This window comes from Hydra vulgaris, chromosome 07 (assembly GCF_038396675.1).
Source record: "Hydra vulgaris chromosome 07, alternate assembly HydraT2T_AEP".
Taxonomy (NCBI): domain Eukaryota; kingdom Metazoa; phylum Cnidaria; class Hydrozoa; order Anthoathecata; family Hydridae; genus Hydra; species Hydra vulgaris.
The window spans coordinates 16,147,501-16,162,167 of record NC_088926.1 but is presented as its reverse complement, the minus strand read 5'-3'; the positions used below and the strand labels follow the sequence as shown (position 1 = coordinate 16,162,167).

At 25.4% G+C, this 14,667-nt stretch overlaps 1 protein-coding gene across 1 annotated transcript in view; it reads left to right on the top strand.

The window, feature by feature from the left end:
* LOC100215636 (ATP-binding cassette sub-family D member 3) overlaps positions 1-14,667 on the top strand; it is a 77,386-nt gene that overhangs the window by 21,741 nt on the left and 40,978 nt on the right. The window contains exons 6-15 of the mRNA XM_065802006.1: positions 652-703; positions 1,053-1,141; positions 2,152-2,221; positions 3,102-3,128; positions 3,267-3,337; positions 6,183-6,252; positions 8,355-8,408; positions 8,546-8,602; positions 10,629-10,699; positions 10,825-10,914. Coding sequence (XP_065658078.1) covers positions 652-703; positions 1,053-1,141; positions 2,152-2,221; positions 3,102-3,128; positions 3,267-3,337; positions 6,183-6,252; positions 8,355-8,408; positions 8,546-8,602; positions 10,629-10,699; positions 10,825-10,914 — 651 coding nt within the window. The remainder of the gene's footprint in view (positions 1-651; positions 704-1,052; positions 1,142-2,151; positions 2,222-3,101; positions 3,129-3,266; positions 3,338-6,182; positions 6,253-8,354; positions 8,409-8,545; positions 8,603-10,628; positions 10,700-10,824; positions 10,915-14,667) is intronic.

Here is a 14,667-nt window from a genome sequence, read left to right as displayed (position 1 = left end):
TCGCTAATATTCAGGTCCTCAAAGTAACTTTTCTTCTGTTGAGTCTTATCTCTTGCAAACCAGACCTACTTGCTCTTGCAAAAATAATTTAGTTTTTCTTTGTCAAGTTTTTTTTTTTGGGACATTAGTTCTTTGGAATTCACTCCCTTCATCTTGTTTTCCTCATTCATATAATTTGCAAAATTTTAAGAGTTCTGTTAATCATTATCTTGCTTTATAAATTTCATATTTTCTCTTCTAGTTCTTCCAATTCTAATAGAGGTTGCTTGCAGACTTGTTAGAAGCAATAAAATAGAATAGTAAAAAAAATGTGACAATGTTTTTTAACTGAAGACAATTTTAACCATTATTAGACATCCAAATCACTCCGGCTTCCAATGCTAAAATGAATTCTCAATTTTACTCTTCTACAACTTTGTGGTTTGTACTTTGTGAATCTCATTTTTAGCCAGGGCCAGGCTCCCGGTCACTTACTCAGAATTTATGTAAAATAATTTTCAACTTAGGGAGAAGAAGGAATGCATAGCTAATGAAGTTACCCATTTCATTTTAAAACTAGTTTTTTAAAAAATATTTCAACTTGCATTAGCGCATGTTTTTTTTATTAGTTTATTTTTCCTGTTTTTTTTACTTTTTTTAAATTTTTATTAGGCAGATGATAAAGATTATGAAGATAATTATTCCAGGACCGTTTTCTAAAGAGGTAAGACATCTAAGTTATAATATTTAACTCAATGTTTCAAAATAACATCATTCTGAATGATCAAATTGAACATACAAAGGATAAAAAGTGAATTCATAATAACATAATTTTTTTTTTACATGAAAGTGTATTTAAAACAGTGCAAATTTTAAAATAAAATTAACTTACAAGATATAGAGGAGGAGAGAAGCATCTGTTTTTTGTAGCTTTTGGTAACCAAAAGTTATATTAAAATTATTTTAAGTTACTTGAAAATCTGATTTAAAGTTTTGTTAAGTTGTATGTTCCACTATTTAAAGTTTTGTTAAGTTGTATGTTCTGCTATTTAAAAGTATTTTATTTGGTCTAGGCTGCTCGTTTAGTCTTTATTGCGTTTTCATTATTATCAAGAACATTTTGTGATGTTTGGATGATCTCTATGACAACCTCAATAGAAAGGTAATTTTTTTTATAAGAAGTAAATGTTGTGAAATTCAAGTTTAATTATGTTGTTAATTTTATATCATAGTGTTATGGGTTAAATCACTTTGTTTTGAGTTAAATCACAGTGTTTTGAGTAAAATCACAGTATTTTGAGTAAAATCACAGTGTTTTGAGTTGAATCACAGTATTTTGAGTAAAATAATAGTGTTTTGAGTAAAATCACAGTGTTTTGAGTTGAATCACAGTATTTTGAGTAAAATAATAGTGTTTTGAGTAAAATAATAGTGTTTTGAGTAAAATCACAGTGTTTTGAGTTTAATCACAGTATTTTGAGTAAAATAATAGTGTTTTGAGTAAAATCACAGTGTTTTGAGTTTAATCACAGTATTTTGAGTAAAATAATAGTGTTTTGAGTAAAATCACAGTGTTTTGAGTTTAATCACATTTTGAGTGTTTTGAGTTGAATCACAGTGTGTGTAATGATAGTTAGTTTTATCTCTTTTAAATTTTTAAAGACATTTTTTTAACTTTCATTTCTTATTGCTTTGAATTCATTTTGTTTAGTTATAGTTTTATATATATATATATATATATATATTTATATATATATATATATATATATATATATTTTTTTTTTTTAATTATTTTTTTCTATATATAATTCTTGTTGGAAGAAGTTAAAACAATTGTAGTCGAGGTTAGTTGAGACATCATTCCCTAAATTGCAACCATCAAGTTTCATCTAAGCAGTCCTTGATTTTAATAGAAAATTTATATCATTCCTAATGTATGTGTTCTGTGAATTTATATCATTTCTTAATTTATATCATTCCTTAATGTATGTATTCTGTGTATTCATTTTTATTGCTTTGAAACTGACTGGTTATCTCTTATTCTTTTTTAAGAAATTAAGTTTAATTTTTTGAACAAACTTTTTTAGTTCTTATTTATTTATTTGAGATTCAATATCTATATATAAACTTATATTAATCAATCTACATTGTTTTAATTTTTTATATCTTTAGGTCAATAATTTCCAAAGATTTGGGATCTTTCAAAGACAATTCAATTAATTATATCACTGCAATGCCTCTTGTATGTATAATTATTTTAAAATTGCTGTTTATGTTTTATTTTAATTGTTTTTATATTTTAATAACTTTTTCTTATGTTTTAGTATATTCTCTTTTAAATTTTATTTTATTCGTTTGAAATTCAATTTTTATTATTGTTATTATAGTTGTTTTTATTACTCTGATAATAAAAATAATTCTCTTATTCTAATGATAACAATAATTGCAGTAAAATCATTGCAGAAATAATTAAATTTAATCAATTTTTTAAAAAAATTACAATTCTATTTAATAGAAAGTTTTTTTAACCTGTTAATTAACTCATTATTGTCCCATGTCTCTAGTATTACCAGGAACATTTTGGGTATTGATTTGTTGTTCAGTTGGCCAGCTTTATTTTTAAAAATTATGATTTTTAATAAATTTATATGAGTTTTTTTCTGTTAATTTTGTAAAATGAGTTTTATTTGCTTTTTTGATTTTTATAGTTTTCATATATTTAAAGATTTTTATTTAATTTTTATAATTTATTGATTATTATTAATAACTTATTGATTGTTATTAATAACTTATTGATTGTTGTTAATATCTCATTGATGGTTATTATCAACTTATCTATTGTTGTCAATATCTCATTGATTGTTATTTATAACTTATTGATTGTTGTTAATAACTTATTGATTGTTATTTATAACTTATCGATTGTTATTTATAACTTATTAATTGTTATTTATAACTTATTAATTGTTATTTATAACTTATTGATTGTTGTTAATAACTTATTGATTGTTATTTATAACTTATCGATTGTTATTTATAACTTATTGATTGTTATTTATAACTTATTAATTGTTATTTATAACTTATTAATTGTTGTTAATAACTGATTGTTATATGTTTAGATTGCTTTTGTAACTCAGATGATGAAGGTTTATTGTGTTTTCCTATTTATTGTGTTTATCAGTTGTTTTTTTTTTTGTGAAATTTATTTTAAAATGTTCTTTTAAAAAATTTAAAGTGTTTTAAATAACATTTGTTATAATTAAATTACTTTTATTTAAACCTAGTTTTCTATTGATGAACTAAAGATAAGTTTGCGATCAAGAATAACTTTTACTTTACAAGATCGTTATTTAGAGTATGTTTATTTTACTTTTAATTTTACCCAAATTTTGAAAATAGACTTCAAAATATGTTGAATAATGAACTTATCATGCCCATATAATACAGGTCATGGTAAGTCTATTCCACATCAACCATTTCTATACTTTTTTCTTTATATATTTATCCTAGCTTTTCTATACTTTTTTCTTTATATATATATCCTAGCTTTTCTATACTTTTCTATACTATAACCATTTATATTCTTATTCTTTATATAGTTCTTTTATTTCAATAATTTTTAGTAAGTGGTAGAAAATAAAAAGTCTGTTAAATCTTTATTTTGAGTTTACAAATAATGTTCAATACTTTATAACTTCTTTTTGTAAAGTTGTAAACTTCTATAAAAAAAACAGGTATGGTCTTAATTTTTTTCTGCATTAAGTTTTAATTAGGATTTTATTAAATTTTTTTCCAGACCATCCGCTGCTTATTAGGACCCTCACCCTGTTAATTAACTTTGAAGAAAATAAAAATTTGAATGCAAAATCTTTCTTTCTATAAGAATGAAAGTTGTCTCTTTAATGTGTGTTAAACATGCAGATTTTGCTAGTTACCAAAGCATATTAATAACATAATTTCTATCATTACACGTGTGCTAAAAACTTCTCCCACTGTTTTACTGTTTTCTTGTTTATAGAAATTTTAGGCTTTTTTAAAAGTTCTCGTCCGTTTGTTTGTTATAGTATATAATATCTTTATATATGTTATGCATATAACATATAAAAATGAATAAAAATACAAGTGACAGAACTTGTCCCCCCCTCCCCCCTGTTGTACTGTGAAAGTGCATTGAACTAACCACTGCAGCTACTAATGCACACTTTGGCTGATAAGGAACACTAATCTGCCAATTTTTAACACTACTTATACAAAAAACAACTTTATAAAATGGCGAATAAATGCTATAAATCAAAATTAAAGAGATATTGTAGCAGTGCAATTTTTAAGTAAAAGTAAAACTGTAAAACTTGATTAAGTTTTTAACATTACATAATTTAAATTGTTCATTAGTCAGACATTTGCATATACATTCGTTCACATTTTCTTAAATAAAAAAAGTGCTGCAACTCATTCTTGCCCTTAACTTGGGTATAATGGCTGCCGTGAGTTTCGTGTCAAACACTCACAAATGGGTAACGGTATCATTAAATTCAATATTAGTATATAATATCAAGTATTAATATATAATATCAAGTAAACCCAAACTTTTGACCAGTAGTGTGTATATATATATATATATATATATATATATATATATATATATATATATATATATATATATTTATGTGTATATATATATACATATATGTATATATATATATGTATATATATATGTATATATGCTATTATATAAAAGCCTAGCGGTTGTCTGTCTGTGTCTGTCTGTGGACATTTTTTATGTAACATGGTGTTCCGAGGTAAACTCAAAAACTGTTACATAAAAAAAAGTAAAAAATGAGTTTTTATTATAATCAATGTGAAAGTGATCTTAGCAAAAAAAAAAAAGGATAATTTAATAATGATTTATGGTAGTTTTAGTGCAAAAAAAAAAAATTGTTTTAAAGTTTAAAAAAAAAAGCCATTGCAATTTACTTTGCGTCTTTGACATCAAATTAACATATCCAACTTTTGAACTGATAAATAGTTATAAAAATCAGGTAATTTAATTCATTTAAAATTATTATTTTTTATTAAATTTTTTTTTTGATTTTTCAACTTTTACTTTTTCATTACTAAATTTAGTAATATATTTTGTATAAATTTGTTTAATGCATATTGTATTATTATATTTTATATATAGGTATGTAGCAGGCTACATGCTTAGGTAGTAGCTATATATTAGTTATGAGTGGGCAATGTAGTAGCTATATAACAGGTTATGTAATAGGTACATAACAGGTTATGTTGTAGTATGTTGCTACAAAGCTATGTAGTGGGTGGGTATCCTGCAGGCTATGTAGTACTTATATATTGGGTTATTTAAAAGCTATATGACAGGCTATCTAGTGGGCGGATACCCTGCACAAAGTTCAAACTATGTAGTGGGCAGGTACCCTGCAGGCTACGTAGTAAAGAAAAAAAAATTACAGCCAAATTAAAACTTGGACTAATTTTTCCTATAACTTTTGACTTGAAAATTAAACTTAAATTTAGTAATGTATTTAACTTAAATTTTTTTTACTTTTGCAACTTTTCTTTTTATATCATTAACACTTGCGTCAAATATTTTATAAAAATTTATTCAAAACATATTGTATTGTACATTTTATATTGGTAGGGATGTAGCGGGTTGTTTTGTTTTTTCATAGCTACCACATAAGTATGTAGTGGGCTACATACTTTTCAGGATACAGGCTGTGTAGTAGCTATATAGCTGGCTATGTAGTAGATATGAGCGTGCTACTTAGTAGCTGTATAACAGGTTATGTTAAAGCATGTTGTATCATAGCTATGTAGTGAGTGGGTAGACTGCAGGCTATGTAAAACCGGTATGTTGGGCTATTGTAAAGCTATGTTGCAGGCTACGTAGTATCTATATAGCGGACTATTTAGAAAATGTCCAAGAAAGAATAAAAATTAATTAATTTTAATTTAAAGCATCAACAAATTCTTCATTCGATTGTGCGGGTCATTTCACTAGTATATATATGTATGTATGTATGTATATATATGTATATTTATTCACACCTACAAAAGACTTCTCTAATATTTAGAGTTTCAATTGAGTCAAAATTTTTCCTTTCTTTTTTTTTGAAATATACAGAGAACATTTTAAGATTTGCTTTGCCATAAAATTTTTTTATTTTATTTTTTTGTAGTGGAATGAATTTCTACAAAATGAATAACTTAGATGGAAGAGTTATCAATCCTGATCAGCTTTTAACAGAAGTTAGTATTTTTTTTTACATTTGATAATACAGTTTTTGTTTTTTTTCTTATAAAATATCTCTTAACATAGATATTTTACACTAGAATTTTAAAAACTTTTTATCTTTTCATCTATTTTAAATCTGAAAATAACGAGTTAGAGAAAAATTTTAAGCACGAAAAAACAAAAGTGTGTTTACTTGTAATGGAACAAAAGTGTGTTTACTTGTAATGGAACAAAAGTGTGTTTACTTGTAATGGAACAAAAATGTGTTTACTTGTAATGGAACAAAAGTGTGTTTACTTGGAATGGAACAAAAGTGTGTATACTTGTAATGGAACAAGGCCACATTTCTAGAAACTGACTCTGTCTTTCCAGATAGTTTTATTGCAAGAAGCATCTTTTGAGGCATATATTATACAAGAGCCTGAAACAACAACAAATTTAAAGAAAAGAAATGCTAGATCTTTATTTATCATTAGATAGATTTAAAAAAGCTACCAATGAAGAAGTTATCACAGGACTTGAATTAAGGCAGTAGCAAATATTTCTAAGTTAGTACCTTTTAGGCGGCTCATTAAAACATAGAATATATGTTTGTTAGAGGTTTAGTATATATATTTAATATGCGTAAAGATATTTACTTGTTAGCTGTAGCAATTTTTGTAATAAATAAATTTTAAAATAAATGATTTATAACTAAAAAGTTATAAAGTTTTCTAACTAAAAAATTATTGAATAAACTATGGATTTCAAAACAAAATACAATTTTTCTTAGCTATATTATTTTTGTTTATAGCACAATTCTTTTACTGTATCTGTCCCAGCATGCTCTAAAAGTTTTTATTTGTCTAGTTTTTTTCCCCGCACTTCAACTCTTAGGAACTCTCTCCCATCTTCATGTTTTCCTGGTTGATACAACCTCCAACTTTTTAAGTCTTCTGTCAACCGTTTCTTTGCTCTATAACTCTATTCTTTTTTTCTAGTAACTCCTATCTTAATAGTGGCTGCTTTGTTGAGAGTGAATCAGAATAAACAAAAAAAAAAAAAGATTTTAAAATTTTTTAGACAGCAATATTACTATTTTAACAAAGATTTTAAAAGAATAATGCTCTGGTTGAAATTTTTATTGTTCTTCTAAAGTTATTATAAAGAGGATCGATTAGAAACCATAATGACTTCAGGAATGACTTCAGGAATGGCATATGCTTTTTTTTTTTTAATTAAACGAACCAAAAACAAAAAAAAAAAAGAAAAAGGATTTTAAAAAATTAAATTTAAAAGATATTGGCAACAAAGAAAAAGAAGTTTAAATTTTCTTCGAAAGTGATTATCTTTAGTTAAATTTTTTTTAAATATTTGAAAAATTTTTTTTTTAATTTTTTTTTAGTGAAGTTTTTTGCTTTTTATAAATATTTTTTAAATAGAATGTTAAGTTCTTTAACCATCCTCAAAAGTTTAAAATGTAAAAATATTTTATTGCAATACATTAAAAAAACTTAAACGCTCATAGAATATGAAAACTCTTTCAATCTTATTCCAAATAGTTTTATTATACATGAGTTGTTCATATTTTTGTGAGTTATTTAGTTACATGTTAGAAATGGCATCATTGATACTAATGTCATATTAAGTATTTACTTCAGTTTAGTTTATACTATTTATATTAAATTAAATTGTGAAACTCTTTTCAGAAAATTTTTTCAATTCAAGGTCATTTATAAAAATAGTGTTAATATGAATATATATTGATACTAAATGATTGACAAAAACAATGCCATTCAATTATTGATGCTCTAACTTTAGTTTAGAAAAGAAGAGGGGGGAGGGGATGTTAAACAATAAAAAGTGTTTGTAATTAGGTTTTTTACCTAAAATGTAAAAAGTTGTTTTTTTCTTTTCCCTACAAAACTTTAGAGCTGATGCAAACCTTATGTATTTTGAGGTATTCTTTTATGCAAAAAATGTATAAAAGTATTTGATACCTAAAAATTTACTACTTAACAGTTAAGTATTGACTGGTTCACGTATAATCAACAGATAGATATTTTTAATGCTCATAAGTTATACAAAAATAATGCTGATTGTCTACATAATACTATTTATGTTATTTATTTTACAGGATCTTGATAAGTTTTGCGAATCTTTTGTTGGCCTTTATTTGAAGATCACTAAAGTATGTACTTTTGTTATATAATGTTATTTCCAGCTAATAATTATTACTTATTTACCAATAAGTAATAATTCTTGAATTAGCATGACTTTTTACACATTAGTAAGACAATTTAATTTTGATCTTCAACTTATATTTAGCCATTATTGGATTTGATTATGTATGTGAAAGCTCTTATTAACACCTCAAGTTATAAGGTTTGTTGCAAGTATAGGTATTAATATAACATATGCATACAATGCAGTAAAAATGTATTAAACCAATTTTAAATAATGAAATTATTAAAGATCTTTAAAGCTTTAAGAATGCTTTCTTTAAAATTTTAAAAATGTTGCTTTAACTTATTGTTTTTTTGTGTTTTTATAACTTGTCTGTATTGTAATAAATATTTTATATTTATTACATTTAATTTTGATCATTAAATAGAATTATTATTATTATTTTAATTACATTTAATTTTGATCATTAAATAGAATATTTTTATTTCAAAGGTTTTGTAAAATTGCTCTTAAAATTGTTAAATTTTTGTAAAATATATATTGAGTATATATTATTGAGTGGTAAAAATCATTAATGTCAAATTGAATAAATATATAGTCTTTTTTATTTTTAATTATGGGGAACCAATCTATAATGTCAGTGGTGTTTTCCACTGTTGTAAATATAGTTTATTTCTAAGAATATTATTAATTTTGTCCTATTTAATTTTGCTTACATGTCCAATCTCACTTTTTGAGGGAGCTATTAGGCTACAAAGAAGTTTGTTTTGAAAATTTGATTTATGATCTTTAAGTGTTACAAAAAGCTTTGGGTAGTTGATTTGATTTTGTTTCAAGGTTAACTTTTTTAGTGATACTTTGAGCAATACTCTTTCTCATAAGAATCAGTAAAATTGTCCTGTAAGATTTTGTTTTTTGTTTTGAGTTGGTAAATGTTATTTGTTTTATCTCTAAGATTTGGTTTAACCCTCCCCCCTCCCCCTTCCCCCTCCATATAAAATTTTTTTCCACTAACATAGAATAAGTGTTTTTAAAATTGCTGAATAAATATTTCATATAAATTGCATACAAATTTTAACCAAAATACAATTAAAGTTAGCTACAATTGCTCACAAAATGTTGAAAAGTAAATTGTAGAAAGGTCACAATAATGTCTTGTTATACAAAAAAGAACTTCTAAATGATAAAATTAAAGAAAATTGTAAAAAATGTGTAAAGAATTATAAAAAGTCAATAATATCTTGTTTTACAAAAGAGAACTTCTAAATAAAAAAAAATAACAAAAACTTTTTAACTGTGAACTAAAAAAAAATTGTCCAATGAGTGGAAAATGTTTATCTAAAACTTGGTATATAAATATGTTGTTTCTTCTAAAAATGTACCTGTTAAACAATATATTGGCTTAACAGAGGATGAATGGAAAAATCGTTTTGCCAATCATAAGCAATCTTTTATAAATAAAAAATGTTCAAAAGACACCATACTGTCAAAAGACACCATGTTAAAAGACATGGGAATTGAAAGATGAAAATATTGATGATTTTATATTAAATTGGTCCATCCTTTAAACAGCGCCTGGGTATAATATTATTTCTAAAAAATGTATATTATGTCTACATGAAAAGTTTGAAATAATTCCATATGCGAAACAAGAATGTTTATTAAAAAAAATATAAATAAAAAATCAAGTTTGATTTCTAAATGCAGGCATGAAAAAAGTTTCTCTTGAAAAACTATAAAGTAAGTGAGCTCAAAAAGTAATAATCATAAATTTCTCTTTAAAAATATATATAAAAAAGGTAGACAATTAAATAGAATATAAATATATAATAGAAGTAAACAATTTTAATATTATCAACACTTTTTTTTTAAATATTCCACAAATGTGAGACATTGCAGTAGTTAAGACATTTATGACTTCCTGTAGTTTAACTTTTGGTATAAATTAAAGTTTATTATTTTGATCATTTATTTTGATGAGTCTCTATTAATGAAATGCTATATAAAATGAAAAAAACTTGATAAGGGAGCTTTAATTAATGGGTAAAATTTTGTACTATTATATATATATGTATATATATATATATATATATATATATATATATATATATATATATATATATATATATATATATATATATATATATATATATATATATATATATATATGTATATATATATATATATGACTAATTACACATAATTTTTATATTTTTGTATTTAGAATCCTCTTGCTATAATGGGATATTTAGTTATATCTGGATATTTAATATTGTCTGGTTTTTTACTGACAAAGTAAATGTTTAGCATTTTACATATTTTAATATAAATAAAAATTTGTTAATTTTTTGTGCTTGTTTATTTTTCAAATTTACAATTTGTAAAAAAATCATAAACTTTTCTTATATGATTTGTTTTAGACTTAGAAAACCAGTCAGGCAGCTAACTTCTGATGGACAGAAACTTGAAGGAGAATTCCGACATGCTAATTCAAGAATTATTACTCATTGGTAATATTGTTACTTTGTTTCATATTTCCTATACAGTAATCAAATATATATTTTTGGAAATATAATGGGTTTGAAATAAAAAGCAAAGTTATTGGTTGACTCTAAAAATTATTCTTTAAATTATTTAACACAACTTTTGAAGATAAGCTATATTATATTACCAGGTTTATACCATATGTATACCATATGTATACCATATGTATACCATATATATACCATATGTATACCATATGTATACCATATGTATATGTGTATAAGATATATACACGTTAAGATACAAATATGTTGATAAGGAACCTATATTTGAACAAGCCTTAATTTTGTTTGTTTGGTATTATAACATACATTTATCATACATTAAGTCATTAAACAACTAACATATTTTTTTATTATGTTAAAATATTCAATTTTTTTTTATCAAAATATGATGATTTGCGGAAAGCATTCATGTTTTCATTAGAAGAAAAGTGCTGAAGAGTCGCATAAAATGTTTGCCAAGGCATATGGTGATCATGCTCTATCAGAAGCAACATGCAAAAAATGGTTTCAACAGAGATAATAATTTTGATGTAAGAAATAAAATACATTTGAAGACACCGAGTTGCAAGCAATATTGGATGAAGATGGTACTTTGAATCAAAAGCAAATGACATCAATGTTGAATGTTTCACAACAATCAATTTCTGATTGAATCAGAAATTTTTTTTGTGAAACAAACAATTTGGCAAGAAATTGGAAGATTAATTCAGCAAGAAGACAATGCTTTGTTTTAGGTAGAATCAGAAAGGTGTGGTGTATGATGAGCTCTAATGCCTGGTGAAACTGATAATACTAATCGTTACAGACAAAAAATGATCAATTTGAACCATACATTGCTCCAAAAACAATTAGAATGAGCCAGAAGACACAGTAGAAGCCAGAAGACAAAATAATTTGTATTCACCTGACTTGGCCCCTCCCGACTACCATTTGTTTTTAATGATGAGACATGCATTGGCTTAGCAGGATTTTTATTGCTTTAAAAGTCAACATTTCTGTTAGCCTGGTATCCGCCAGGAAGGTGGTTAAAATGTGTAGAAAGCAATGTTCAATGCTTTAAATAAATATTTTCACTTTCCCATTTAAAACTAGTGTTTCATTTTCACAAAGAAAATGCTCATTTCATACTAGTACACCTTGTATTTTAATCCTATATGTGGCATAGTTGCCTTAACCAACTTGAAAAATTTTAGTCAGCTAAATTCTATAGGAAATAATTTAAGTTTCAAATGAACTATCTGTCAAGAAGACTGATATTGCCATTGCTTTACATAGGTTATAATGACTAATATCATACTGCATAACAGGTAAAGGAACTTATACCTTTTTTGAGGTAATCATATAAATATCACAATAATCACAATAAATAAGAGTAGCTAAAGATTAGTTGTGATTAATAAAACAAGTTCTTTGAAGGAACAACCCTCCCTAGAGGACAACATTTTAAAACTGTATTTTGACTACTGGTTTTTTACTCAGATTTTGTTAAAATTAAAATTGCTTAAAATTCAATATCCACTTGATACCAACAATAATCTGATGAAGTAAGGAAGCAGAGACACAGCAAATGCAATTGGCAGATTTTTTGAACAAAGTTGCACAGTTGGTTGTTCAATTGCTTTTTCTTGTTCAATAGTTTTTTCTGTTAACAAATTTAAATTTGGACTCATCTCTAAAAAAATCATTTTCTACTGTTCCATTGAATAGATTAAATGCTCTTTGCTCAGTTTTTTCTATTTTTAGTGATTATTTAACACCAACAGAAGTTGGTGTTAAATAATCACTACACCAGTCAAAGCTGAAACTACTGCTTTTAGGTTATGGTTTCTTAGTCTGTAAAGCATGTTTTCATTGAATTGTTGGAGTTTTTTTTAAACACCCAATGCAAAGTTTATCATTGACACATTGATAATACAGCTTTTTTTATCCACAAAAATAAGATCTTTTGACAAATTTGTTAAAAGTTGCTGATTGTTTAATTGGATTGCAGATACAGTCTTTATACAAAATATCATAAAAATAAGGCTAAAAATATATCCTAACTCTTTTTGTTAGTTGATAAAAATTGTTGTGTGATAAAAATGCAAAAAAATCTATCAATTAACAAGAGTTATGATTTTTCTTACCGAATGGCATTTAAATTTTGCTTCAAAAAATTAAAAGGATTTAACTGCTCAATTAATTTTCTCATCATTGCCAAAAAGTTGCCAACTTCAGACACTGTTAGGTTGGCAATTATGTTGGCAGTGCCAAATGGCGAACCTAATTCTGATGGCTGTATATATATATATATATATATAATATATATATATATATATATATATATATATATATATATATATATATATATATATATATATATATATATATATATATATATATATATATATAATATATATATATACAGCGATGGCCAAAAATTAAAGACCACTCATTTTTTAGTTAGTTTCTTAATCTTTAAATTAAAATTAAGAAGATTCTAATTGACATATTAAATTTTTTTTTTTAATATCTTGTTAATTAAAACATACGGATTAAAGTGGTATAATTTTTTTAATCTAATTCTAATTAAATAGCGTTTAACTTATTAAAAAACTGATGAGTACTTATAAATCTTCTTTAAATAAATTGGACAAAATTTAACGACCACTTTCAAATCTTTAATTTGCACTTATTAAAAATAATAATCCATTATTTTTTTTAACTGTCTTAATTGCTTATTACGTTGGCTATAAAATAAAATGTCGAAACCTGAGTTTTGATATCAAATAAACATTTATTTTTTGAATTGCAATAAGGATATAAAAATATTGCAAAAATGCGTGCAAAGATCGAAAAAAAAGACAGATACGCGGCTCTTGTATTAAAAGAAGAAGGCTATAGCATCAGACAAATAGCAGAAAAGCTCGGAAGGTCTCACTCTTGCATTATTAACATAATTCAACGATACAAAGAGACCCGGTCAATTATTGATCGTCATAGGACTGGATGCAATAAAATTTCAAATGACCGTGATGTTCGCTCGTTAGTGAGATTAATGAAAGAAAACAGACAAGCATCATCTACAGACTTGTCTACGAAATGGACACTGTCAAATGGTCTGAAAGCAAGCCCTAGAACTGTGCGAAGGGTCCTCCACAATTTAAATTATTTATGGCGTGCTGCTGCAACAAAACCACGCTTAAATAAAAAACAAAAATTTGCCAGGAAAGAGTAGTGCAAACTACATAAAAATTGGTCAACAGATCAGTGGAGCTGTGTGGTCTTTAGTGATGAAATGAACGTTGAGGTAGACAACAGAAAAGGTCGCGTAATGTTGCGTAGACTTCCAAGTGAACGGTTAGATGAACCATGCATTTTGAAACGAACAAAACAAGACAGTGGTTCAATAGGCATTTGGGCCTGTATGAGTGCCTGTGGAGTTGGCGTTTTTCATTTATTTGATGGTAGACTCAACAAAGAAAGGTACATCGAAATTTTAGAAAAACTTGCTTATTCCTAGCATTGATTTATGGCAGTTGCAAGATGGATTTATTTTCCAGCAAGATAATGCGCCATGTCATAAAGCGCATGTTGATAGCGATTGGTTCAATTCTTATAAAATTCAAGTGCTTCCATGGCCTGCCAATAGTCCAGACTTGAATCCAATAGAGAAAATGGTCGTGGCTTGATCACAAGCTTGGTAAAGAACAACTTTACAATTTGGAAGATTTG